The sequence below is a fragment of the Podarcis erhardii genome (genome assembly GCF_964252035.2).
Source record: "Podarcis erhardii genome assembly, chromosome: 2".
In the NCBI taxonomy this organism is placed as follows: domain Eukaryota; kingdom Metazoa; phylum Chordata; class Lepidosauria; order Squamata; family Lacertidae; genus Podarcis; species Podarcis erhardii.
This window is the reverse complement of record NC_138498.1, coordinates 38,863,772-38,891,568: the sequence shown is the minus strand read 5'-3', so window position 1 is coordinate 38,891,568 and position 27,797 is coordinate 38,863,772. Positions and strand designations below refer to the sequence as shown.

At 40.4% G+C, this 27,797-nt stretch overlaps 2 protein-coding genes across 10 annotated transcripts in view; one reads left to right on the top strand and one right to left on the bottom strand.

The window, feature by feature from the left end:
* Positions 1 to 9,650, top strand: part of GAS7 (growth arrest specific 7) — a 136,242-nt gene extending 126,592 nt beyond the window's left edge. For all 5 annotated transcript variants that reach the window (XM_081850813.1, XM_081850814.1, XM_081850815.1 and 2 more), the window contains exon 14: positions 362 to 9,650. In XM_081850813.1, coding sequence (XP_081706939.1) covers positions 362 to 475 — 114 coding nt within the window. In that variant the 3' untranslated portion in view covers positions 476 to 9,650. The remainder of the gene's footprint in view (positions 1 to 361) is intronic.
* An 8,050-nt stretch (positions 9,651 to 17,700) lies between these two features.
* GLP2R (glucagon like peptide 2 receptor) overlaps positions 17,701 to 27,797 on the bottom strand; it is a 40,110-nt gene continuing 30,013 nt past the window's right edge. For all 5 annotated transcript variants that reach the window (XM_081850797.1, XM_081850800.1, XM_081850796.1 and 2 more), the window contains 8 exons: positions 27,617 to 27,791; positions 26,447 to 26,606; positions 25,687 to 25,747; positions 24,771 to 24,840; positions 23,447 to 23,535; positions 22,196 to 22,334; positions 20,806 to 20,847; positions 17,701 to 19,454 (listed from right to left, as the gene is read on the bottom strand). In XM_081850797.1, coding sequence (XP_081706923.1) covers positions 19,116 to 19,454; positions 20,806 to 20,847; positions 22,196 to 22,334; positions 23,447 to 23,535; positions 24,771 to 24,840; positions 25,687 to 25,747; positions 26,447 to 26,606; positions 27,617 to 27,791 — 1,075 coding nt within the window. In that variant the 3' untranslated portion in view covers positions 17,701 to 19,115. The remainder of the gene's footprint in view (positions 19,455 to 20,805; positions 20,848 to 22,195; positions 22,335 to 23,446; positions 23,536 to 24,770; positions 24,841 to 25,686; positions 25,748 to 26,446; positions 26,607 to 27,616; positions 27,792 to 27,797) is intronic.

Sequence of the window (27,797 nt, the reverse complement as noted above, 5' to 3'; positions counted from 1 at the left end):
TGAAGCAGTATTTCAGCAGGCCCTTGTAAACCCAAGGCCTTAGAGTTGCACTGAGCCTGCCAAACTCTTGCCCTCCAGTGTAGACAATGGCATAAGTGCCACAGCTGACTTGAAAAAACAAACGATCTATTAAAACACATTGGCCTCCTTGATGTAATATCTGTGGTCTGCTCTTCTTTCAAAATGGTACCCTTGGAATAGCTCAAGGCCTAGTTGGAAATGTTGTCTGAGCATGGTGAGGAAACAAATCTGAAGAACTGGGAGAAGGAGGTGGGGAAGTGGTTCAGTTTTGCTAGGGGGTCTCATGAAGCATTCCCTTATGCTCTTATGGTAACACTGCTGTTGTTTCTGTGTCTTTTAGACAGTAGAACCCGTGGATCAGTTGCTTCAGAAAGTGGATCCAGCCAAAGACAGGGAACTGTGGGTAAAAGAACACAAAACCGGTAATATCAGACCCGTGGATATGGAGATATAGACTGCTGTTACTGGTTGTAAGTGGTGGGCTCCTTGTCCCAGCCATGTTCGAGAGAGTTCTGTAAAGCCTCAGGAGTAGGGAAAAGAGAGACGTTCTGCTGTCAGCTTCCTTATATATTTATTATTGCCTGTAGGGACTATTTCTGTCATGTTTTATCATTATTTCATTTCCTGTTGTGCTTTGCCTTAAACATCGAACATTCCAGGTTTGAGAAGCCACGCTTTATACTTCCTTTCAAAAATGGGCTGTCAGCAGCCAAGCAGTTGCCGCACTCGTGATAAGCTGCAGGGGTTGTTTTCTGGTACAAAGAGAGTTTTGCTATTCAATTGTGATTGACTATCTCATGCTACTCTCCTTGCATGATGCTCTGTTTGTACAGCAATGCTAAGACACAATATGCCTCTGCCAAACAAACGAGACTGGTGAATTTGAACACGACTCTGGAAGGAGTGAGATCTTCCTGAATATTGCCACTTAATTGTATGGAAAGGAGGGAGGGGGGTTGAGGAAAACGCTCCTGTCCTCCCTTTACAATTTATGAAATGGCATTCATAAAGCTAACCTACCTCACAGGGGTGTTGTGAGGATAACAGTAAAGCCTGTACAATATGTATTTTTTAACAAATCCTGACTCCCATGACTGCAGACTGCTGTTGTGAGGTCATCTGTGAAATTGTGTCTTTTTCAGTACAAAAGAAAATGAGGTAATAGGTCTGGTGACCTTATGAAAAGGTTGGTCCTTCTTTATATACCCTCTCAGGTACTCACTGACTGTAGTCCACAAGCCACTTACTCGGAATGGGTGGGATTCACCTAATAAACCCTATCAGTGGAAGCCCTGCAGGAGGGCTTCTGTTTTACAGCAGGGCTTTCTCCCCCTTCTCTTCCTCCTGCACCCCCCAAAATTTGGTTCTTGGGAGGCAGGAGGGCCCCCCAGAACAACACGGTGGGAGAGGGGATTGTTCCATCTGGCAAGCTGATATGCTTGTGTAGGCAGAACATTTGTAACAGCGTGACAATGAATCCCACCCATGGTCTCCTTGACTTTGCCAGGGACAATTCTTGAGGAAATGTTCTGAGAATTGCACACATTTATCAGCACTCTCCAGAAGAAAAGAATGTCCTCCATAGAATAGATAATAAGGCTGCAGTGATTAGGACCCTGATGCTGTAGTCTTCAAATAACTTTTTGAATGCTTCCCTTGAAAGATTGTAGCCAAATCAAATTAATTAAGGCATTGTTTGAGCTTTACTTTCCACCAAATAACTTACGAGTTTACAGACTATATAGATGGCAGAACTTCCTAGCTAATGTGTCTTACCTCAAACATGAGTTACCCAAAAGGTGGATTTATCCAATTGCCACAGCAACATTCAAGTGGGACCTACTCTTTGGGGAGGATTTAACAGGCCTTTGGTTCCTGAACTCCTCCATCATGGCAGCCATTTTAAAACAAGGAATTCAGTCTGTGTTAAATCTTTTCAGAAGACCGAGTTCCATGTAGCTCCCAACATGCTGTGATAGCCAAAAATCAACACAAGTAAATTAGAAACGATTGTATAAATCCAGCCAAATATGCATTCTGAAGCTAATATTCTGAAGTGCAGCTCTTTTCGTGAATGACGATGGACCCAATTGATCCTGAGGTCCCAAATGTTGAGAACTGTTGGAGAAGAACCACGGTGTTCTTTGTCCCTCTTTTTTCTTCATTTGTCTTGCCTTGTCTTGCCTTGGTATTTATACAGAACAAATATTTCCCCTCTGAGTTTATCAGATCTCTCTTCGTTCCTCATACTGCCAAGTGTTTTGTTTGATCAGCTGTCATAAGCAAATGTGAGGAGCAGATAGCCCTTTATGTCCTTCCTGAGTATTCCAATATTCTTTTTACTGGAATGCCTAAGTCTGTACTATGACTAGATTTCTCATAATCGCTGAATAAATGTTTTTATTTTTTGAATGATGATAGATGTTGCAGATAAGTAGAGTTCCATGAGCTCACTTTGGCCTGGGTGGGTTGAGGTGTAGGTGGGAGAGGAGACATTTGTTTTGTTTGGTGCTGTCAAGCAAACTATCCCAATAACACAACTTCAGCTAATTTGATCATTCTTGCGTACTCTTCCCTTGCTTTACTTCCAGTGAAATATCATTTTTTCCCCTCTTTTTGTGTAACATCAGGTTTCTAATAGGAAACACATTTCATCTTTCCCCCCCAAGAAACTGACCATCAAGGTTGCAAAAAGAACGATTTATCCTGTTGGTATGTGTGGGGAAATTGAGACTTGGACACATCCCAGCATTAAAAAGATTTCCAAGGCATCCGTTCAATTCTTCTTCCTGTTTTGAAAACCAGAGTCATATTTCCATATTCTGTGCATCCTTCAACCAGCTTGCCATTGTCTGGAGCATCCCTCACTTGCCTTTTCCTGGCCTTCTCACTTGTCACTGTTTAGCAGTCTGCTCCCTGCATGATATAGACCTTGTCCTCTCATTTTCCTTCACGTGCGTTCTCAGGTATCAGCCAACATAAGTGAAACTGCCCACACAAATTGTGAAAAATAACAGACCATCTCTCAAAATATATTTTAAGCCATTGCTCCATAAATGCTCAACAGCACCTGACAGATTTTTTTCTCGTGTGTCTGCTGCTTTGCACCAAATAAGAATTGTCTCATTTTCTGTAGTGACCTACTCATTATCCTCCCTCTCCATGTTTCTGGTGTCTTTCTCCTTTTTTCTTCAGAGTTTGGAGGTATCACACTGGACTCTGCTGAACCAATTTTACTTTGAGGAGCCGCCTCATTTAAAGCAAGCTCTCCCAGACATTGCTAAAGATTATATACTGATTTAGAAGTCTCTTTTTATAATGTGGCAGATCTATAAGTTAATTGGTAATATGCTTGTGCTAGGTTTGTTTGTTTGTTTGTTTTGCTATTTTTATATACCAGATACCTTTTTCTTCAGGGCTGATACAGCCTGTTCGCACTTTAAAATTTCTGTCTTGCACCAAGTGGCACCCATTGAGTTCTAAGATTTGAGTGGCCGGTTCCATTAGGTTCAAGCCATTAGTACTACCCTCTAACATCCTAATTTCTCCTTCCTTGTTCTCCTTAAAGCTCTCTTTTGCCATGTAAAGTAGATATAGGTGGCTTCAAACAGAGGAAGAGGCAAGCAGAGTGGGAGAAGGGGTTGTTGAGCCCTTTCCTTGCCCCTGATTTGCAAATCCTGAATAGCCAATTAGTTGGCAAGGAACAGATTAAATGGCCTCTTTCTTTGCTCTTCTGGTTCTCTGCATAACCTGATGCAATGGATGGTTGCTTTTCATGACTTAATAAAGCCTTTCGGGGGAAACAATCACAGCATTACGCCCAACCATTTCACCATAACCGGACAGCCATTTTATGTGTAACATGTTTCTACTCAGGCTTGTCCTCAGAAACTTTCTTTGCTGTACTGCTTTATGATTTGTGCTTCGTTCTCATCTAAACTTATGGGCTCAAAACTTAAAAGGAGAGAGCTGTTCAAATGATAATGCTCTTTTAAAAGGAGACCAACAAAAAAAGTTCAGCATGCCAATTTTGTGATATTCTTTCTCTTTAATTGAAGTTCAAACCTCATTGCCTCTGTTGAACTCCTGTGCCATCAGTGTTCTCACTGGATGTCCTTGCTTTCTGGGTGCTATTGATCACATTCCTACTATTTTTATATTTTAAAAAATGACATTTGTTATATGACTTGCAGTCAGGAGATGGTTCGCAAGTGCCATTCACGCTTCAGGTTCTTCTTTTATATCAGTTCATATTTAACTTGAATTTTCATTAGATTAGCCATTCATGAACAGCCAATTTTTGTTGCATCTGTTTTCTAGCTGCTTAATCTCAATGTCATTTTAACACACAGTGCTCATGGCTTATACACTTGCCAACACTCAACAATATGAAATAAGTCCTAACTGATTTGTTCAGTTTTCCAGTTTCACATAGGAGAGTTTTATTGCTCTATGGGGATGTCTTTCTAACATCTCCAGTTTCTTTTCTGGAAAAGGTGTGTTCTAAGAGATAATCAGCTTAAAATAATATAAACACTCCTAAGCACAGTTTGGGGACTTAACAAATCTGCAAGCCATCGGGCAGTTACTATAACAGGAACTCTGAGCATATCCAGATGCAAAGCTGTGTTTTTCAGTACAAAAGAAAATGAGGTAATAGGTCTGATGACCTTACGAAAGGCTTGGTCCTTTTTTATATACCCTCTCAGGTACTCACTGACTGTAGTCCACAAGCCACTTACTCTGAATGGGTGGGATTCATTTAATAAACCCTATCAGTAGAAGCCCTGCCTTTACAGCAGGGCTTTCCCCCCCCCCATCTCCTCCTCCTGCCCCCCCCCAAATTTGGTTCTTGGGAGGCAGGAGGGCCCCCCAGAACAACACGGTGGGAGGGGGGATTGTTCCAACTGGCAAGCCGATCTGGAAATCCTTGATCTGATGGGATGCTGTAATTGAATACAGCCCAATAAGTTAAAAGATGATCCATAGTTTATGAATAAAACCTAAGCACAGTGCTTGTCTTCCATGCCAGACATCCTTGTGTAGCCATCTGCTGCTGCTATATTTCACACACACACACACACCCTTTGTTCTGCTGGGGCACCTGTCTCTTCATAATTGTTGTAGAATCTCATTGACTTTATTCAGGGACATACCAGTTTTGTATGCCACCTGTTCCTAAGACATAGCTTTACTCTCGCTGCTAGATGTAATCTTTTACAGAACAAATCTATGCATTTACTCAGAAGTAAGCCCTTTGTAAAGTAGGGCTTACTCCATAGTATTATTGTTTTATTAAGGTTGCAATGTTTTCATAAACACAAGGCCTCCTAAGCAAGACCTGCTAAATCCCTGCTTCAATGCCTGCCCTGGTGTTTTTAGGCATTCAGGACTATTACGTATGCTTTCAGAGTATATCGTCCATAAGCTCAATTTTGTGAACTGTGGAGAAGCTCAAGTTCTCTACAGTCATCCTTCTATTTTTGATTTCCCCACCCCCTTCCCTCCCCTACAGCAGGGATGAAGTCACTATTAAAATTCTGAATTCCTTCTCATACATCTGTTGTTCTGTTGTGTACTTTTTCCTACATCCAGTTCAGAATTTTGCCAGCTGCCCTGCCTCTGTATAGTGTGAAATGGGAAGGGAAAGCTAATTTTTCTGCTATTTTCTGTCACAGACAATGCAGGCTTGTTCTAGGCTTTGCTTAGCAATGCTACTTGGGCTGCCTTCACAGCTGCATTCTGATCCAGTGTTCCATTATTAGCCAGGCTCCGATGTGAAAACAACACAGAAGTGCCATCGTAAGGATGGCTATGAACACAAAAGGGCTTACATTTCCATCTTTAAAAGGTGGGAGTAGGGGGAAATGTGACAGGTGAGCATAAGGGCACGAGCCTGAGAATACAAGGACGAAAGAACATCTGATGAAATGAGCAGGCAACCATTTTGAAAGGAGCGGGGGGGGGGAATGATTCTTAAAACTTCGTGTAGATTTAGCTTGCACAGCTACATGGCATGAGACACTCGGGATACTGATAACTGATCTAAGTTTGTTTGGCAGTTGCTGATCATAAGCTCCCTTTTGATTCCCTCCCCCCCCTTTTTTTTTTTTTTTTGCTTACAAATTAATTCAGCAGACCTATAGAATTTAGAGGCTGACTAGGCTATTACTATACGATACAGTGGGGCATAGGGAAGTGTAGCACAGATGTATCCATGATGCCCCAGATTTGTTATCAAGCAGGGAAATAACAAAATACGCATCTTGCAAGGATTTTCGCCCCCATAGCTGCAACAACAGTTGTGGAGGTGGGATCAAGCATCTAAAATAATCCCTCATTGGGAAGTGTTGAGTGGGAAGCTTCTACACATGGTACATATTTCCATTAGAAACTAATAGTGATTTCGTCGTGCTAGTTTAAAAGTGATCTTCCAAAGAGCCCTGGAAAATATAGTTGGGTGAAATTATGGCAAATTCTCTGTTAGAGCTATATCTAGTCGTCACCTCAGAAGTACAGTTCCCAGGCTTACCTAGGAAGAGCAAATGACGACTGTCAGAGAGGGTGAAATCTGTAGTGCAGATATGGCCTTGATTTAGGAGTGTGAGTACTTGTGTATATAATGTGGATAAAGATATGTGAATAGTGTAAATAAGTAGACTTTGTCCAGTCCAATACCATGAGCTCAGTATGTCTCCAACAGTGAACATTCGTTGGTTGCATGAACTCGGAACTGATTGTGCTCTATCAGTACTTGCACCAAAGGTGTTGTCTCTCAGATCCTGTCCGTAAATCATAATACCTAGTAACTAAGATGTGTTACAGTGGATTTTTTTTTAACCTCAAAGGCATAGCATGCAGTTGCATTTGGCAGGCAAAAACTTAAAAGGTTCCCAGCAATTTGACTAGTGTACACGCTCACATTTAGCATTATGTAACCATACACTGTGCCTGGAGGTGGCACTGCATGTATTTTACATTTTGCTGATCTTGCATGGGGTTCTCCTGCTTGACTTTTGTGTGACTCTTGTTTCCTTCACTTTTCGTATAAGCAAGTCAACCAATGTGTTTGTAGAACTAATGGTTGTGTACGTCTGTTAAGGTGATGTTTTGAGAATCTTGCGGCCTTTGTTCATTGCGGAGCAAGACAATAGTTCTTTTATCCCATAATTGGTATGAAACAAAGAACACTGCACCCCAAAACTTGACATTCCCATATGACTGGGACTTCAACTTACATGGCAGTGAGTCTTCCTGATGTTTAGTTTGATGTCCATTCATTCTGTGCCCACTCATACATGCTTCAGAATACTTCGCTGTGGTCTAATTTCAGACAACAATTTTTGTCAGATTTCAAAGTTGGGGTTTTGTCCCTACGCCTCCTGAAAACCCTCCACCTGCTATCAGGATTGGTACAGATACTTTTTGAAAAAGTCGATTTAGGTAACTACAATTTTTTTTAAAGTGCTTGGAAATTTACTTTACAGCAAGCCTGTCTTGAGCCTCTGCTGTGTATTCTACATAATTCATTGTGATATGGTGGCTCCTTTCTATGATATGTTCTCTGCTCAGCTGTCTTGGTTTGTTTATGGTGTGATCCAGAAAACCAATGGTATGCCATTGATTTCAGCAAGATACGGATCTTGCCAATACTTTCTTAGTCCTTATGCACTCCACGGTGCCAAATACTGTTGAAATCTAGCTAAATGCTCTTATTCTAACATTTGGACCATGTAAAAATAAAAAAATAAGAAGAACCTTATTTGGAGGGGGCGGTGGCAGGAAGGCCAATGTTTTGGAAGCATAGAGAATTGGAAATGAAGAGAAATAGAAAATCCCCCCCCCAACTTATATTAAGTTGAAATATCTTGGATAAGATTGGTTTTAATCTAGAAGGGATGTAAAGAACAGACATATTTTCAGTTGTGTTCAAATACTCAATCTGGGATATTTTTTTGGGGGGTGTGTGTGTTATTTTCCTTTGCTGCTCTTATCACAAGCAAATTCCAGCAAGATCTTGCTGTAAGTCTAAAGCACAACCAGTTTGGGCATTTTGAATAAACAACAGCAAAATAATATTTTAGAGATTACAAATCCACCTCAGATTATTAGATTTTACAGTTCTGAGCTCATAGTCCACTCTTAATATAGTCCACTTTTAATATAGAATTTTTTACAGTAATAATGCTAGTGGAAAATCACATAACACTCCTTGAAAAAGTGGTGCAGGGCCTTTTTTGCCCTAGGTTGTGCCAAGTTTTGAGCGAGTGCCCAGTAACATTTAAGCAGACCGATTCTAAGTTTGGCAGCATTCGTTTCAAACCGATGTTCTTCTCTAGTGGTTCTGTTACATAAGCATTGCAAGTGAAGAGGATGCTTTTAATGGAAATTGTAATGAACCTTTTGGATGTTTGGGGTTTGTAGACAGTAGTAATTTCACTCTGTCAATATTTTTTAATCGGTTGACCCTAATGTGCATTGAATACGGTTAGCAGAAAAACTCAAGACTAACTTCAGTGTTTGAGTACCCAATTCATCATGTCTATGTAGTAGCAATAATTTTTATTGCAGAGCAAGGAAGTGAAGGTGGCTACAATCTAATGAATAGCAAAGTGAATTGGTTGCAATCAATGGAGCTTGCAGTTTATGCATGTTTACTCAGAAGGAAGTTTTCCCAAGATATGTGCATAGGATTGCAGCCTTAAACATCCTTAACTATAATTGTTGACTTTGATTTCTGGCAAATATATCCTTGTGTTCCTTTCCAAAATTGGTGTACACTGAAATTTCTGTTACCTGTATTTGGTTGTCTATTTTCCCAGTGAATCTGAATTCACTGTGTGTCTCCCATGTCAGAGAAGCCTTATGAAAGCAACACTCCCTGTTATCAAAACTTGTGTTTCCAAACACTGTAGGCTTATCACAGGCTATATGGATAAGCAAATTCACAATGTATTTCTTTTTACCATCCATGAGTAAATTGAAAGTGCACAATTCAGTTTTGCAGATATAATAGATTTGGAGGGCAGATCTGGCCAGCAACTAGCTCTCCCCAAAACAGTTGTTTTTTTTTAAAGAAATTTTTTAAAATGGCATTGCTTATCTCGTCTTTTTATCCTGTACCTTTTACTAAACACTTTCTAAATTTTTACAGTCAAATGTGTCCTCTACCAGCAGTAATGGCTTTGAACTTTGTAATAATACTTAGCTGCAGATTTTTGGGCTGACTAGACATTTAAAAACTTAATTCTACTGTAAGCTCTGTGTATCAATAACAGCAGTGAGCCTTTAATCATTGTGAAAACTGTTAATGTGGCTTTTTTGTCCCATGCAATTGTATGACTAAAACACTGCAGCTGAAGAGGTAAATAAATACTCGTTAAAATTTAAGGGCCTTGTTGTCAGTTCAGGTATGTCTCCTAAATGTTAATATCACTGGAGTTGCACTGATTTACCCCATTTACAGATCTAGCCCTTAAATGTTGAAGGTATTTGCTATACATTTCCCCCCATCTTATGTACAAACATTTCCATAAACTTTGTACTTTCCTCTATTTTAGCAAGTTTGTATTATGCACTTGAAAAGCTTTGTCTCATCTCATGTAAAATAAACTGTACAGTCCATTAAATGCTGTGTTACTGAACTGTTATTTTCACTAATAAGCAGCAGGATTTCTGTGACCACACTCGAATTAATCCACATGATTATGTGCATGCGTACATCAGTACATAGAAAAGGATTAACATGCATCGGGATGCAAGGAGGCAGAATTTCAATGAATAGGAACAGGCTCACCTATTGAGTCAATTGCTGTAACGATACCCCTTAACCCAGTGTTTCCCAACCTTGTGCCTCCAGCTGTTTTTGGACTACAATTCCCATCATCCCTTGCCACTGGTCTTGCTAGTCAGGGATGATGGGAGTTGTAGTTCAAAAACAGCTGGAGGCACAAGGTTGGGAAACACTGCCTTAACCATCTTCCGTGGTTACACTGCAACACAGCAGAAAGCATGCTATCAGCTCCTTTTTTCTGTTACGCTGACCCAGTGGTGTCACAAAATAATATGTTGAGGTCATAGAATCATAGAGTTGCAGAGTTGGAAGGAACCTAAAAGCAGGCTTTATTTCACTCAGGTCCCCAATATGTCAGTGCAGGAATCACAGCTAAAGAATCCCTGTCAAATGGCCATCCAACTTTGGTTAAAAAAGACCTCCAAGGAAAGACAGCCATTGGTCTGAAATCTCTGGCACCTTAAAAAGTGACTGCTGTTTCCTTGCAAAGGCGTCTTTGTTCATCAAAACTTGACCCTGCCTATAATGCTCCAAGGGAAGGCGCCACCCCAGCGTTGAGAACTATTGTACAGAAAACTCAGAAAAGAGAAATCCACGGTAAAGAAAACTTCCTTTTCCTGTCACATAGAAACATGTTTCAGTGTCATTTCACATTACAGTGTCATCTGCAAAACCCACCTATACTTGATGTACACATTGCCTAGTAGTTCATCTATATTTTGGGTATTTTAGTAGGCATTCCATAGACCCACCTGGTTAACAATGTATTAGGGTTTCTTCGGGGGTGGGGGGTGAATAAAAACTGCTACCAACCCTGTGAGTAGGTTTTAACTAGCAGCAGTTTCTAGAGCAACCAGGAAGGCAAGGGCTGGCAGAGCAGAGGATATTCTTGTTCTGCTTTACCTCAGAAGTTCTTAAGGGTAGATTGTTGCCTCAGACATGAGTTGTTACTCATAGAAACAGTGGTATTCACTGGTCGGGTGGAAAGCATGGAGACCGACAGTAAGTGGAACCAGAGCCAATGACCAGTAGAGTCATCATATTATAGTTTTGTCACCATCTGCCTCCCTGCTGAGTTTTACAGAGAATGACATTTCTTGGACTGGGTAGTTTTTGTTTTTATTATGTATTTTGTGTTTTCATATCCTGTTTTTATGTTGCAACCACTGTGAGACCTGCAGGTATAGGACAGTATACAAATTTTAATACTAATAACAATAATAATAATAACAAGGCAGCAAATCAGTAAAGAACACAGCAGCTGTGCTTCTGTAGAGTATTATCTTGAAATTAAATGGATTATGAAGTTGCAGTGAGAAAAGGATGTAAGGTAAGAAGTCTCTCTCTCTGTGTGTGTGTGTGTGTGTGTCTGTCTGTCTGTCTGTCTGTCTGTCTGTCTGTGTCTATGCGTGCACGCAAGACTTCCTCTGGCTTACAGCCAATTATTCCAAACTGGCAATTCTGAAGTAAATTCCTTAGCAGCCTCTGTGTTTTGTCAAATATTCTCTCAAACAGAGAGTCTGAAGAAGGAGTCTTCTGCCCTTCAAAAACTGGGAGTAATTGCTCTTCCGATTATTATATTTGCTGAGGGGATTGGTACCCTGACAGTGGCTTCATTGTCTGTTACAATTCACAGTGTCAGTTGGGGGCCATCATGTAGTGACCACGATTCACATTAAATAGTGTTCAACAGCAGGGGACGGAGAATTCATTTTGCAATGGCCAAGACTCATGTGGTGAATTCTAATTGAGGATATGGCTGGGTAGGAGACATTTACTAGGGGAAGACTGGTCCCTAAGGTGCAGAAAGCCATCCACAGCTTCCTGATAGGATTTGCTATTAAACTGCTCAGCTAAAAAGGCAGGATGACAAAGAGCAGCTTAATTTGCCACACTGGAACTGGGACGGTTGAAGGTCAGTCACAGATACTGATTTAGAACTAGACTCCAGAGTATAGGCCGGCGGGGGTGGGGTGGGGACAAGTGGGGCACTGGCCCATGGTTCAAACTTTTTGAGGAGCCCAGAGATCCACTGGCTGCTTCTAGGACCCCAGGCAATTGTACATAGAGCTGCTGCTACATCAGAGCAACCAGCAAACATTTGCTACACAGATGTTTCCAGAAGCTTCCAATAACCTGAGGTAGATAATTTTAGCAACTGCAATATTGGGTTGCTCTGCTTCTCTTCTGAGTGTTACAAAGGAGAATTCAAAACATGTCTAAAGTATTACTCTTCTGCATTCATGTTCTCCAGTTTGAATCATCCTCGATATACGGCATTACTAGAAGTAATTACAAATTCTTTTCTCACCCTCACCAGTACTGAGTAAAACCTTCTTTCATTTACTGTTGTACACTGGGACAGCTTTTATATTTCTTTAAAAACAGCCCTTTCAGTATGTTTATACCAAAGTTGCAGATTCCTGTGGAATTAGACAACACTTCTTTCTGTTTGTAATAATTTTACTTTTTCCATGCATGTCATTTAAGGTATGCACTTCTAACTTCAGTTTGACTATTTGTGCCCTGTTTTCTAACTTTGCAAACCAAATGCTCCATCTTCTGAAGATTCAGTATAAATTGTAACTCTGTTTACAGATCCATGACTTGATTTTGGCATTAGAGATAAATTATGCCTCTTACTTTTAAGGAATTGTTTGTGGAAGGATGCCTAAATTACTCCTTCTAGTATAATTTGTTTACTTGTTTGGCCTTGGTGACCTCATGTTGATTGTAGCAGCCTCATAGCAATGATAGACTTGAGGTGCCAAAAACATCCTAGAGACTATGTCCTAGTCAAAGATAAAATACTATGTCCCTTCAGATGCAGCCACATGGTCCAGGCTGGTTCATATGAAGAGATCCCTGAGGTTACATAGAGTGCAAAATGAGTCAATTTTCAGTTTTATGTGCTGATTTTTTATCTTTGCAGTCTGAATTAATCAAACTAGGCAGTAAAAGTCATCAGACTCTGTTGGTATCTGCTTAGAAGATTGTTGATTACTACAATCAAGTATAACTTTTTAAAAAATGTGAATATGGTTTGCAAAATGTTATCTTGGTTCCTGAGCCATCAATTGGCTCTGGGAAATTTTCAAATCCTGAATTTGTACAAAATTTGGAATTTGTGTGATATTTCAGTTTTATGCAGGAATTATCTTTTATTTTACAGCACTTTGTTTTGCAAGTGTTTTTACACTTAATAATACAAATAACAATAATAAATAGTTTTCTGAAGTACCGGTATGTTGCATGGGAAAGCTTTTACCTTAGGTATCATATTTGGTATATTTGATGGCTTTACTTACATGGATTCAGTTGTCACTTGGCCTGCCATGGAAGTCCTTTTTGGTGGTATCCTATGATAGCATATGCTCTTGGAAGAGTTACATACATCATAGAAAGGCACCAGAGTTGGGTGGATCTGGGGCTACCCTAGGAGTATAGCATCTAGATCAAGGGAAGTAATAGTGCCACTGTATTCTGCTCTGGTCAGACCTCACCTGGAGTACTGTGTCCAGTTCTGGGCACCACAGTTCAAGAAGGACACTGACAAACTGGAGCGTGTCCAGAGGAGGGCAACCAAAATGGTCAAAGGCCTGGAAACGATGCCTTATGAGGAACGGCTAAGGGAGCTGGGCATGTTTAGCCTGGAGAAGAGGAGGTTAAGGGGTGATATGATAGCCATGTTCAAATATATAAAAGGATGTCACATAGAGGAGGGAGAAAGGTTGTTTTCTGCTGCTCCAGAGAAGCGGACACGGAGCAATGGTTCCAAACTACAAGAAAGAAGATTCCACCTAAACATTAGGAAGAACTTCCTGACAGTAAGAGCTGTTCGACAGTGGAATTTGCTGCCAAGGAGTGTGGTGGAGTCTCCTTCTTTGGAGGTCTTTAAGCAGAGGCTTGACAACCATATGTCAGGAGTGCTCTGGTGGTGTTTCCTGCTTGGCAGGGGGTTGGACTCGATGGCCCTTGTGGTCTCTTCCAACTCTATGATTCTATGATTCTATTCTATGATTCTATGGGGCTGTAAAATGGGCTGCATTCCATAAGACCATGGTACTGTTTCATAAAGGTCATTGTGTGAAGACCTGTATGACACAGTATATAGCACTTCATGCAATTTTCTATACAGAAGTCACTTCCATGTAGGAAATTCATCTTTTGTGAAGTCTTGCATGTGATATGCAAAGCAACTAAAATCAAGGTTGTTTCCCCCCCCTCCCCCCTTATTATTCTTGCTCTGAGTAGTAAAGAGCAATTTTAAAGACCTAAAGTGTTCTTGGTGCAGATTGTATCTAGTCCATGAGTCAGAGTAAAGAGGACACCCTAAAATACATAGAATGCAAAATTAGGCTGTTATGTGCTGGTTTTTTACCTGTTTCCTTAAAGGATATATCTGCTATGGGATGATGTAAAGAAAAATGAGTGTACCATTTTATTTTCTTAAAAAATGAATGAGATGGATGGTTGTTTGATTTGGATAGGTGGAGCCCTCGCTCTAACAAGATAAACATCATCAGTCTAGTTCATGGATAAATAACAGCAGTTTCGAAGATTAAAAGTGCTGATTTATACAGTTGCAGTTTTTTTCTACCGTACAGTCTGAAATCAGTTGAAGTAGCCCAAAATATTATTTTCACCTGGCCTCTTGGATTTGATTATATAAGGTCACTTGATTTCCCAACTCCAACCCCTCCCAATAAACAGGGAAAGATTACAGATGCATGAGAAAGCAAAAATGCAACTTGCCAGAGAGTCTAACAGCTTCTGCTAAAGTAGCAGTGTGGAACTTTTCTGACTCCCATATTACAGCACCTGTTTCACTCTGTGACCAAGCAGATGCCTCCCTCAGGCCCACAACACACACACACACACACACACACACAGAGAGAGAGAGAGAGAGAGAGAGAGAGAGAGAGAGAGTTGCCTTCCTCCCCCAAGAGAGAGAGTTGCCTTCCTCCCCCAACAACTAGCATTTTATGACATGCTGCAGTGCTGCTGAAGATGGATGTTCCACTTAGCCAGCATGACTGTCAGACATTGATAGCCTTGGTCTCTGTGAATTTGTCTAATCTCTTTTAAAGCCATCTAAGCTGCTTGCCATCTCATCTCATAGCAGTGAACGCCATAGATGAACTTTACATTGTGTACTTCCTTTTGCTTGTCTTGATTTTTTTGCTAATCAATTTTATTGTGTCAGCTCATTTTACCCATCTTTGAAACTTGTTTGCATTAAATCTTATTTGCCTCCTGCCCCTACATTTACCTAGTTTGGAAAGTCCCTCTTGGAGCCTTTTGTAGTCTGCTTTGGTTTTCCCCATCCTAATTTGATGTCATCCTTAACTTTCTCCCTAGTCATCACAGACTTGTTTCTGAGCAAACTGAATAGCACCAGATAGGGGCAGCTGAGGGGCAGCAGCAGGCTCGCCAGCGGCAGCCGATCCCACATTGATCTTTATTTCCCCCTTGTTCCTGATGTAGATCTGCAATCGCCCCTTCTTCCAAGGAGGGACGCCATTTTGGGTTTTGCCTCAGGTGCCAAAAAGTATTGGGCTGGCCCTGCCAGATACAGTACTGATAATCAGCTATTGTTTCTTGCCTTCATTGAGAACTGTCCATCTGCTCCTGCCTTCCGTTCTTTAGCCAATTACTAACCCATAAGAAACCTCATACTTTTATTCTATGACTACTAAGCATACTCAGGAGCCTTGATGAGGGACATTGTAAAATGCTTGTATCAAAATAATACACTTTCCCTTTATCCCAGCAATCACGTATTCTACATTCTAATCAGACTGGCACGGTTTTGTCAGTTTCCTTTTCATCTTCTGCATCTGCTGTCTACTTTTCAAATAATGATCTCCCTTTCAAAAAAAATTCCAAATGTTTTAATTTATACATTGATTTGACAATTCATACAGAAAACCCCTCTAATCAGACCTGTGAGGTCAGTGACCCTGAGTCCAGTTCTCGTATTATTCCCTTCTATGGATTATGTTTCAATATTCTACAAGATAATAATCTGGTGCCACAGCCTGTAACTGAATAGCTAAACCCTTCTAATGCCATTTTATTACTTTTCCTAAAGGTGGGCAACTGTCTCACCTCTACCTCCACAGTTTCCAAAACCCCACACAAAATACCTCCAAACACAATGCCTGGAGGCATTGTTTACTTTTAAAGTCCCTGTTGGTTTTTGTTATGTAAAAGAAAATGGTAAAAGGCATATATAAGAGGCTGTGAAGATAAAATCTTTTTTATATATATTTGAGAGAACTATCTTCTAAAAAAAATAAGTAACTTGCATCAGCATCCGTAATAGAAGAATGGGCAGTAGCCAATGTAACACCAATTTTTAAAAGGTTTCCAGGTAATTTAAAGCTCTTAGCTTACATCTGTTTGAGGAAAAGTGGTGGAAAGCATGATTCAATATAAAATCATCAAACAAATAGAATAGGAAGTCCTGCTGAAGAAGAATCAACATGGCCTCACCAAAGTAAGTCCTGTCTCACAAACCTTTTAAAATTCTTCAAGACTTTGGTATATTTATACAAGTGCCTGGTATAAATTGTGCACTTAGACTTTTAAAAAGTTTTTGGTAAGTTCCTCTCACCAAAGATTCCTTAATAAGCTTAGCAGTCATGATTAGTTTGAAGAGAGCTAAACCGTTGGGCCAGGTTAGTACAACACCACATCAAATCATTAGCATGGTTCATCAGCAAAATGAGCAGAGAGGAGCAAAGTGGTTGCAATCTCTTTTCTGGGAGACTTTACGCTTGCACATTCATGCTAAACCATGACTTGGCTTAATGTAACATGTGAACCAGGCCTAAATCCATAAGGTTGTTTTGAAGTCATAAACTTTGATACCTGATACAGAACTTGGCATTCAACTTTCATTTTTACAAAATAAAGTTTCCACCCCTTGGATGTACAGAAAAACTTTCTTGGTTTCATTGTTTTCATCTTAACATAAGAATTGATTCCATCTTTACCTATTCTGTCTCTCTCAGGTGATAATTAAAGCGCATTGCAATCTTCATGTCTACACAGAGTAATAAGTACCGGTAATAGTCCATTGGGTAATATTACTGCCTGCCTATTTAGTGTGTTCTTACAAAAGCTGTGTGCCAGAGGGCTTTGTGTACAAACCACTCATTCCCTCATAGAGTAAAAGGAAAAGTTTTGCTTATTATCTGGGGAGTTGTCTGACCAGCATAATGATATGGAACAGGGACGTGCTGGGCATTCTCCAACTTCCTTTGTGTAAACATTAATTCAGCACGTCAACAGAGCGATGAATCCCAGAGTGCTCAGGCTGGTCTCAGAGGAACTGATGTTTTCTAGCATGTAGGCTGCATAAGTGTAAGTGCAATTATATGGAAATAAGTTCCATTAATTTCAGTAGGCTCTGAGTATAACTTTCCCTGGATTGCATCCAGCAGTGTTTGCAACTGGGTGGCCATTTTAGGCTCATCTCATTCAATGACACACTGTTATTCCCTACCAAGACCTGGTCCTTGTTAGAGACTAGGAAAGAACTGCAAGAGCCATTAAAGACAGGAAGACAGGTTAAGCCAGCTGAAATTTTGTTTTAAAAAGAGCTAAAGAGCCATAAAGGGCAGGGTCTTTGTGTCAATGGAATCCTACAAAACATTTGAAAACATAGAACATCTTAGAAGGAAATAATAGCAACCCTCATACAAGAAATCTGGATACGTACATGGACAGTATATCAACCAGGTTTCTTGAATGATAGCTTTAGCTGATCTATAACTTGCTTGATAAGGTCCTGGAGTTTTATTTACTTCAGGATTATTATCTATATATATATATATTGAAAAGTGGCTCATCTGTTCTCCATAGGTGTGGCCACCTCCTGAGACTCAGCAAGTGGGATTGCAGAGAACGCTTGCATTTCAAAGTTATGTATGGATTTGATCACTGATTTTTTAAAAAATATACTTGTACACTGCTTAGAAGTCATTGTACATTAAGCAGCACATAAATTAAGAACTAATTACACGTGACAAAACCAGCCTTTGGATTTCACAGTGGGTACAATATATAAGGAAGGAAAACAATTTGGCAGCTTCCCATTTTTAAATCTGTGAAAATACATGTTGTAAGATCAACAGCTTGTGAAATAAAAATGACAACAGGTAACACAGCAGGCCTGGAGCTGTTGCTTGTGATTTCAAGACGGTGTTAAGCAGCTTCTGGTGGACCTAGGGTTACCCATATTTTCTCCTCCATGGGGAGAAAAGCAGCTTGGTGGAATTCTGAGGAAAGGCATGGCTGGTGGTAAAAGGAGCAAGCACACCACCCATTTGGTCCTCCACCTCACTCCCCAGGCTGCTGCTTCTTAAATAGAAATGCTGTATTGAAAAAATGTTACATGGATCTGGTTGCAAATTCTAGCTTGGCCCTTTTCTGCTTGCTTGCCTATTTACTTGTTCTCTCATTAACTCATCCTAAATTTGTAAATCACACCACACTGTCTGGCTTTTTGACAAATAGATGCATTTGGGTAATGTTGCCCCCACTTCCCTCCCATTTTTTTCCATCTGGTGACTTTGAAGCTTCTCAGATTTTTCATCTCCAGTCATATCAGTTTTCTCCCTGTTAAGAGGCGATATAAAGATGTTTAAAATAAATTTGCAAAGTGGAAGTAATAATGACTCCTGTTGCAGGTCTGTTGGAAGGATAATGGAAGAAAGAACCACAACTTTGTATATTACATGTATTAAAAGAAGCATTAGCAGCTGTGCCCTAAAAACAAGTCCGTTCAGCATTTCATAATTTTTACAGCAAAGCTTGGAAAATGTGCTTAGAAATATATACAATCCCACACGTTCCTAAATGTCAATCCTGTTCATTTAGTCATTGTTGGAATTCAGCTTCTTGTTTAACAGTATCACTTAAGCAATGGTTGTCCTTTCTGAGACGCTGCAGAGCAGTCCCATGGGATCAGATTGATGGCTCCAATAGTGGCGGTCAATGTTGGGAAACCTAAGAGAAACAGCAGGCTCTTTCAAGGTGCTCAGTCTATTCCTTTTATTCCTGATTTCATATCTGGTTCTTGTAGGACCAAGGAGAAGCCATTTCCATGCCGTTACCAGGCTTGGCTGACTTTAATTTTGTCAGGGGGAAAAATTACCTGGGAAGAGTCAACCTGGAGGAAAATGCTAAGCAGCTATTTTCACCATCTTTTTCTTTCACGCCCCCCCACCTACTTCCAGCGGTTCCCACATGGCACATGATGCAAGATCCCTCATTGATCTAATCAGGTATCTCAGTTTTTACTTTTGTTACAAATCGAAATCTCGCTTTCTTCGAAGACTTCCTCAGTCGTCTCCCCCATTGTGACTTCTCCTTCACTGCTGTCTGAGAGGCTTGCTCTGGGAATATGCTTTAATGCGAAGCTTAGCTCCGCTTTGCCACCTGTCCTCTGCTTTGCCACTTGTGTGCTCTGAGGCTGAGTCACCTCCAGGGAGAAGCAATTATTGTTCGAATGCTCTTTCTTGGAACATCTCCCCAGGTGCTTGATGTTCTTTCTGAGAAAGCACGGCATGCAGACAAAGGGGGATGCCAGCAAGAAATGGGACCACTTCTTGCGCAGTTCAGCTTTTACCTGGAAAAGGAAGGAAAGCAAACAGAACAGTTGAGATGGATTGCAGCATGTAGTATAAATGCTTCCTTGACCTGTCCTAGGGCTTCTGTCCTTTCAGATAAGCCTGGAACTTCTTAGTTCAGGTATGCTGTGGCTAGGTTACCCTACAGCAAGAGTAGGGAATCTTCAGGTATTGCAGAACTCCAACTCCCATCAGCCCAAGCAAGCATCGCCAATGGCCAGGGATGGTGGAAGTTAGAGTTCATTCCCCACACCGACCCAACAGGCAGAAGTCCTGACTGCTCAAGTAATTACAAGTAAAATATACTCTGAGACCTGCAGCACAAAGTACAATCTTAGGCCTCTCTGCAGTGTTTAGCACAGTACACCTGCTCCTAATGCCCCTTTCAAGAGGTCCTGATCCACCTTACATCTTTCCCCCTCACTGTCCCAGTATGTTCCCACAGAACTCTGTGTGCATTTTATACAGAGAGCAGGTTTCTCATTGATATTATCACAATACAGTGGTACCTCGGGTTACATACACTTCAGGTTACATACGCTTCAGGTTACAGACTCAGCTAACCCAGAAATAGTACCTCGGGTTAAGTACTTTGCTTCAGGATGAAAACAGAAATCGCGCGGCAGGCCCCTTTAGCTAAAGTGGTGCTTAAGAACAGTTTCAGTTAAGAACGGACCTCCGGAACGAATTAAGTACGTAACCAGAGGTACCACTGTACTTGGACAGCGTACACAGACACTTACGAATAGTTGCTATTTAAATGACTTCAGCATGTTTTTTACAGTGCAGCAGCTGAATATTGCAAATATCACTCTGTTTATGCTGCTGCCTCCCATTCTCCACATATCTTTCTGCCTTCCTTCCTACCAGTTTCTGCTCCCTGCCCTCAGTGAAAAGGGGAGGAGAACACTTCCTGGAGAATGAAAACCTTCATGTAATGGAATGTTCCCCCTTCCATTTGGGCTCAGCTCTACTCCAATCTGTTACACATCAGGACAGGTTGGTGCCCCTCCTCATAATTAGAGGCGCAAGGGTAGCATCCTGGCCATTTGCTTGGCATGCATGGGCAGCTTATTGCAAGTTGATCTGTTTACATGTAGGTACCCTATATTGCTGTTTCAAGGAGCTAACTGAAAGGGGTCGTGTTCCTTGCATGATATCTCCAACTACTGCAAGGAACACAATGGAAAACTGAATAACTCTTCAATATATACTAACTGATATAAAATGGCAGGTGACCACCAAGAACGTCACACAGGACTAAGTGCAAGCTGCACCAGTCAGTCTGTTCTGCAACATCTTCCAAGAGAAACAAGTGGTTAGAAATGAAGGTCATAAAGGATATTTTACCTCTCCATTAGAAAAGCAGTATAAAAGTGCTACAAAGAAACCCTGGAAGGGAAAAGAGAGAGAAGGTAAATTAGATCTGGATGAAATTTGCCAAGGTACAATTCAACTACAAGCTTATGCAATCACAGAATATTGTTCCTAGAAAACACCTGAAACCTGAGTCATCATGCTGCTAAATTGAACATTAACACAACTAACTTCCTCTTGCTCAGAAACCATCTTTATCGCTCAGGTATCATGTGACGTGGCACCAGTACCTAAAACTCTGTTTTATTTTTCTTAGAACAATTTTGCTCGAGGAAATGTCAGGCTTGCAATTTTAAACCACTAAGGTTGGTCCCACAAAATATATCACTTTGACCTAATCTGTGCATTAGATTGTGCAGGAAATATTGCATCTGAAGTTTAGGGCAAAATTACATGTATAGCTTGTGAACTTAACACTCCCAAGGATGTGATTGTGAGACCTTGTAAGAGCAGTATCAAATTTAGCCAGTTTTCCAAAAGCTCAGTAGCTGACCCCCCAACCCCACTTAGTATTGACATGCTAAAAAAGTAGTAATGCAAGAAACATACATATTGGACTGATAATACATCTGACTTCTTGCACCTGGTTCCTGCTGGCAAGAATTTAAGGACATCTAAGACTCAAAGCATTTCTCCTCAGATTTATATATGAAGATTGAAAGACACTGCATAATTTCCCATTGAAAAAAAATGGAACTAATGACAACTCTTTACTTAGTCCAAATGTCTCATTCATTGGGACCAACAAATCCCCAAGCAAATCTGAATTTGTATTTAATAGTTAATGAACTAGCTGCAAAGTTCTTTATTGCATTTGTAGACTAGTACAGAATATAGTACAGAATATGGTATACCACATGTCTTAAGAGTAATGACCATTTTTAATTTCTAATACTTGCTATTCTGGAAGTTGTTTCCTGAATTGCTATTTCCTCAGCTAATTCATCAAATTACATAGTCTGTTCCCCGAATTTTCCAGCATTCGTTTGCAAACCCTTACCAGCTATTTATATTCAAGAACATTTTCCACAGAGTTCTTCTTGAGAACCATTTGTCAAAGAATGCTCCCTCCCTCATTCACTAATATTTCCAGCAACCATGGTTTACTGATGTGACTCTAGATGTCTAAAAGTTATACACAAGCAATTTGGAGCTTTCTCTGGTAAATAAGCAGTATATTACAATAGTTGTAATATTCAACCCTATGTTGTCTTTTTCTTTGAAGATTTTTTGCTCTCTGCTCTATCTATGGTTTTAGTATGAAGATTATTATTTCTTTTCTTTTCATCATAGATATTCGTTAATGCCCTTTGTTTATTAATTAGTGGTAATAAATAATGCCCCTTCCAGCACAAGAACTTACTTGGAAGGAGCCCAGGGTCAGCTGAATGAAGACTTTTATGTGCCTGGAAAGACCATCAATTCTTTCATCCACAATGAAGTTAAAGACAATCTCGTGAATCCCAAGCAATGGTATTAACACAAGGGTTGATCTTGCCAGTCTAAAAATAAAAATAACCATAAGAATGAATTCAATCCTAGAGATAAACTGCATCAAGAAATCTCAATTGAATAATGATATTATCCACTCACCTCCATTTGTTTGGTGCTAGAATTAGAATGATCAAACATCATAGATAGATATTGATATATTAATGCAGGGGTGGTGAATCTGTGGTCCTACCAATGTTGCTTGTCTCCCATCAATCCCAGCCAGTATGGCCAATTGTCAGGGATTATGGAAAAACAACACGTGGAAGGCCAGTTTCCCCACCCCTGTAATTAAGGATATATATAAGGATTTTAGTCAAACCTCCAACAACATGAAATTGTTGAATTACAATTTTATCAAGAAGTTCAGTACTGTCACTTCTGGACTGAATTGGAACAAAGGCTTTTTTTACTGTACTATGTATCTGTATTACCACTATTATAGACTGTACTGTGCTGAATTTCATTTCCTTCTGACTTCACTGCTTACAGCCCCTGCCCTCCAGACATGTAGATAAGGACCTGTAACTCAGGATAACACTTCATTCTTCTGAAGAAGCAGATTGTTATTCATGAAATCTTATGTCACAGTAAACTAACTTATCAGACTTTTGTTTCTTCAGTGACCGACCCCAGCAAGCCATTGCCAGGCTGGGCTTATGAGAAAGCTAGTTGGTATTGTTTCCAGCCCTTGCTAAAGTCATGAATTTATGAGTTTGCTCAAATTCTAACCCTTCACTGATTGTAGAAATTATGAAGGGTCTGCCTCCCAACTCATAACAATAGAGACATGCTCTCTGACTACTATTGAAACTTTGTAAGTAAAATATTCACCTATGTGCAAAGCAACATGACTGTAATATATTCTAGCCTAAGTATGTTCCTGGTGAATGCTTGTTTAAAGGTGGATGAGGCTGTCCATGCTAAGATGTAACCAAGCATAAAAGTGCCTGGTGCAATCAGCCATTGTGCAACTCTGCCAAGAAAGAAAAATAGACAGGTAGGAAATTCTTGTTTAGAATGAACTGGAACATAATCAGTGGATTCTTCTTCCATTTTAAAGTTTAAAAAGTACTGTAGAAGGCGAAGTAGATAAGTACAAATCTGAGAATGTAATATTTACCTGAATTTATAGTCACGAAAGCTCATTTGCTGGGCTTTAAGTTTGGAAAGTAGCAGCTTCACAATTTTTAGAAAGATGCAGAAGTTAACCTTCAAAGAAACACACCTCTTGGTTAGTTTCAGTAAATGCAATGGACATTTTTTGGCTAGCAATGGGGCAATCACAAGAAATTAACCACAAGCAACAATTCACAGCACAATCTTAACCGTGCTTACTCAGAAGTAAGTCCTATTGAATTTAGTTGAGCTTACTCTCAGTTTAGTATTGCAGCCTCTGAACGTGTGGAGACATTGTTTCTAGAGATTTTCTACCCATCACATTTAGACAATTTCCCCTGTCATTTCTCTTAGCTCATTCTGTCCCCACCCCTTTGTTTAGGTCAGGCTTTTGATCCAAGATACTTTTGATCTTTATTAATGGTTGCTGGAACAGGGACCATCAGTAGCGGATGGAAAAGAACACCAAGGACAAGTACCCTTGCCAAAATCTTACGTATCACACACACATAATACCTGTATACATGTTTACATGCTCTCATGTATTTGAATGGGTATCATAGCATGTACCATATTTTTCGCCCTATAGGACGCACTTTTCCCCCTCCAAAAATGAGGGGGAAATGTGTGTGCATCCTATGGGGCGAATGCAGGCTTTCGCTGAAGCCTGGAGAGCGAGAGGGGTCGGTGCGCACCGACCCCTCTCGCTCTCCAGGCTTTGCGCAGCTCTCCGCAAGGCGCGGGAGCCCGGCGCTGGGCTCCCGCGCCTTGCGGAGAGTTGCCTGCATGCTGAAGCCTGGGCGCGCTGAGCTCAGCGCGCCAAGACTTCACGCAGCTGTCCGCAAAGCATGGGAGCCCGGAATCGGGCTCCCACGGCTTGCGGAGAGTTGCCTGTTCTAGGGGCTGGGGTTGGGAGCCTGTTTATGTTCCCAAGACAATCTTGCTCATATCCTTCTCTGGGACACTTTCTGGTTCTCATTTTTCTGATCTTCTGAATTTTGAAGCTGGTTTCAGTCTATGTATTGCTTCAGGAAGTGCAGATTCAGTCAGTTCACAGTTTAATGCAAACTTCTCCCCCACCTTTAATCCCTGTCCTGCCTTGTGCCTTCCACAGCCATTTTTGTTCAATCAGTCCTAGCTTTAAATTATTTAGGGTTAGTCCCGTGTCTTTATTTTGTAAAATACAGAGAGACACAAATCATGGAAAGGGCCCAAGTCAGTCTCACCCTGCTGTGCACCAGGAGATGTCTCCCCTTGCAAATAATATAACAGAAACATACCACCACAACTGTATAAAGAATTAATCAGATTTATGCCATGATGCTTACAACAATGGAAAATAAAATGGGCCCTCGAATGATCCACCAGAATGCCATGTTGTGATGTGTTGCCCAGCATCTAGGAAGTAAGTCAAAATTATTCTGTCAGCTCACACAAGCACAAATGGCAAGCTACATTATTTTTAAATAGATTTGGATAGGACCTGTGAACCTGGCTGCTTTTTTTTGCCAAGAGGACTAATCAGATTACTCATCAAGATTACATTTTTCAAAATCAATTGTATACAATAATCCATTCCTAAGCAAGTAATCCCAAGGCATGCATTTTCCCATAACACAAAACCATTATTCTAATGGTTGTGGCCATAGTGGGCTGTAATGCAATTTCTTATTTTTATAATGAGCTTGCTAATGGAGGCTTAAGCAACTGATACCTATGAAAGCAAATGACGATGACTCATTTGTGTTCCACTAGGTGCATCTAAATGCCAGGTTAACTTCACCTAATTCCTTTGGTTTAGCATTAGGAACCAACGAGGTGTAGCATGAGGTCTATTTATTAATTATACTTACATCCCACTCTTTCTTTCAAAAGCTCAGAGCAGCTTGTATCAAGTTCTCAGTGGCTCTGATCAGGCCCACATCAGCTAAGCTTTCCTATACCACTCACAATACTGATCTTACTATGTCCACATAAACATCAATAATAGGGGGATTAGAAAATCAGAAACTGGTGGTACTTGGGTGTGTGTATGTGTTTTAGCAAAGTCACCATCACTATCTGGCTATATACTATAGATCACCATCTCCACAGCCTGTTTACAAAAGACCACCACAGAGCAAAATGTTTGTCTGTATCCATCCGAAGACCTTTGTTTAAACCAGCAGGCCATGCCTTCTATTGTCTTGGCAGAAACTGAAGCAACAAACCAAGCCAGAGGAACATTTGGAAACAGACACTTACCCCTCATACTCCAGCTGGTATTTTGTTACTCCCCAGGAAGCCACAAACAGAACTGGAAAACCTGGGGAAAATTGAGATGCAAGGACAATGTGACTTTACAATGGGCAATATGTAACAGTTGTTGTGCATGTGAACTAAATGATAATGGAGTAGCTGGAATATAGGGATAGGAGGGAATATTACTAATTTGTGACAAGGCAAAGGTATGATCACAGCAACTTTTTCCTCTTGTTGATTCAGTCATACATTTTTGTAACCATCTTTATCCAAGGACAGACTCTGAGCAGCTAAAAGCAGCAACAAAGTTAAAAGAAGAGTATGCTTATAATAATCTGATGTCAAAATGCAGGGCAGGGTTTGGATCATTTCTTTTTCTTAAAAAATAATATTTATTACTTTTCCAACAATTTAAACATTACAAAAAAGAAAACAATACAATACATTACAAAAACATTACATAACACTAACACATTAAACTAACAAAACAAAACAAACACAATTTAAAACAGGGGTTTGGATCATTTCTCAGATGGCGATAATTATTTATTCAGTTTATTGTACTTTTATATATTGCCTTTCCTCCCAAGGTGGCCCAGGGCAGTTGTGACTGCAGGGCAGTAGAGAGGGCTGGCTTATCTTCAATATAGACATGTCCTTCGTGGCTGCAGCTGCCTTGATGACATGGGTTTTAGATTGATGCTAACCAATCCTGAAACAGTGGACTATAAGCGCTGCTGGGAAAAAATATCTGCATATTTACCCCATCCAATGAAGATGTATCTCAACAGCAGATGTTTTTCAGAGAGCACAGTGCCTACCAATAATCTATGGAGGTAAATCCCTTCCACTAAAATCCAGAAGAAATTTGCCCCAACAACATAATGCATCAAAAGCTGAGCCATTCTGCACAGGAACAACTTCTGTGGAAATGAGATAGTGAGAAGAAAAGTTAATATTGAACAACCATCAACAGCAAAGTAAAACTTGGTACTACCAATTATCAAAATACAGCTTGGTACATACAGATATGTGGAATTTTTGTTAAGCAAGTCAGATACTTGTCAGTCAAAATGAATATTTGAAAAGCTCTATTCTTCTAAAGCAGTTTTGTTAAATGTTAATGACTACAAAGCTCTGTGGCTGGGTGGTTCTCAAATGGAGGACACTAGCAGCAGGGCCCAGATACCTTCCTTCTGCACTGCCAAGCTAGCCTTCAAACGAAACAAGCTGCTAACTTGGTCTCTGCTGCATGAGCAATGCAAAGGCCCAAGAGTCCAACAGGGTCAAATTAGCCAAAGTACAATCTCAAAGTTCTCAGAATTCTATGGGAAGAAGGCTTGATTGTTAAACTACTCTAGCAATTGTAGCTCTGCGAGGAGCATAAAGGGCTCTCCTAAAAACTACCTGCAATCCATGGCTGTCAAAGTGGTATAATTGTGCCTTAAATGCATCTGTATTGCGAGTGGTATGTGCTGGCTGCGGGCCATCTGAGGAAGACAGCATACACCTGTGTAAATCTTCCGGACATATCCATCTTTTGCTCCTCCAGTTGTTTTAACTTGCCATTTATCTTGTTATTAGATATCTTGTTTTATCTGGTTTTTAACTGGCATGCCACTTTAGTTTTTGGGTTTTTTTTGTAAAAATAATAATCAGTCTATAAGCTTTATGAATAAATAAATAAACGAATGAATTTTCTAGCTATTTTCATACTTGTGTGCCAGTTACCGTCGTACAAAGGAAAGTATGCAGAGCTTGAAACTTGCTAGCAAAGGATGCTCAGCATGAAATGCAACACTTTGAATGAGTTCAATCAACAACAGTTTTCTAGCAAGCTTTGCAGCTACAGAATTCAGCCATGAACACATAGAAACTCCAGGTATCATTAGATGCTCTTTCTTCCACCCACTTGCTTTTAACAATGCCGTACCTCTGGACTTGAGAATGATATCCATCCATTTAGATCACTTGGCTTTTCAGAGTCCACATAAAGAAATACATAAGTGCTGTGGGTTGTTCTGTCTTTGATGAGAACTCCTGCGGCTCGTAAGATGAACGCAACGAACAGATTCATATGGATGTAGTTCCTTGTGCAGTGCAGTTTCCTGTGG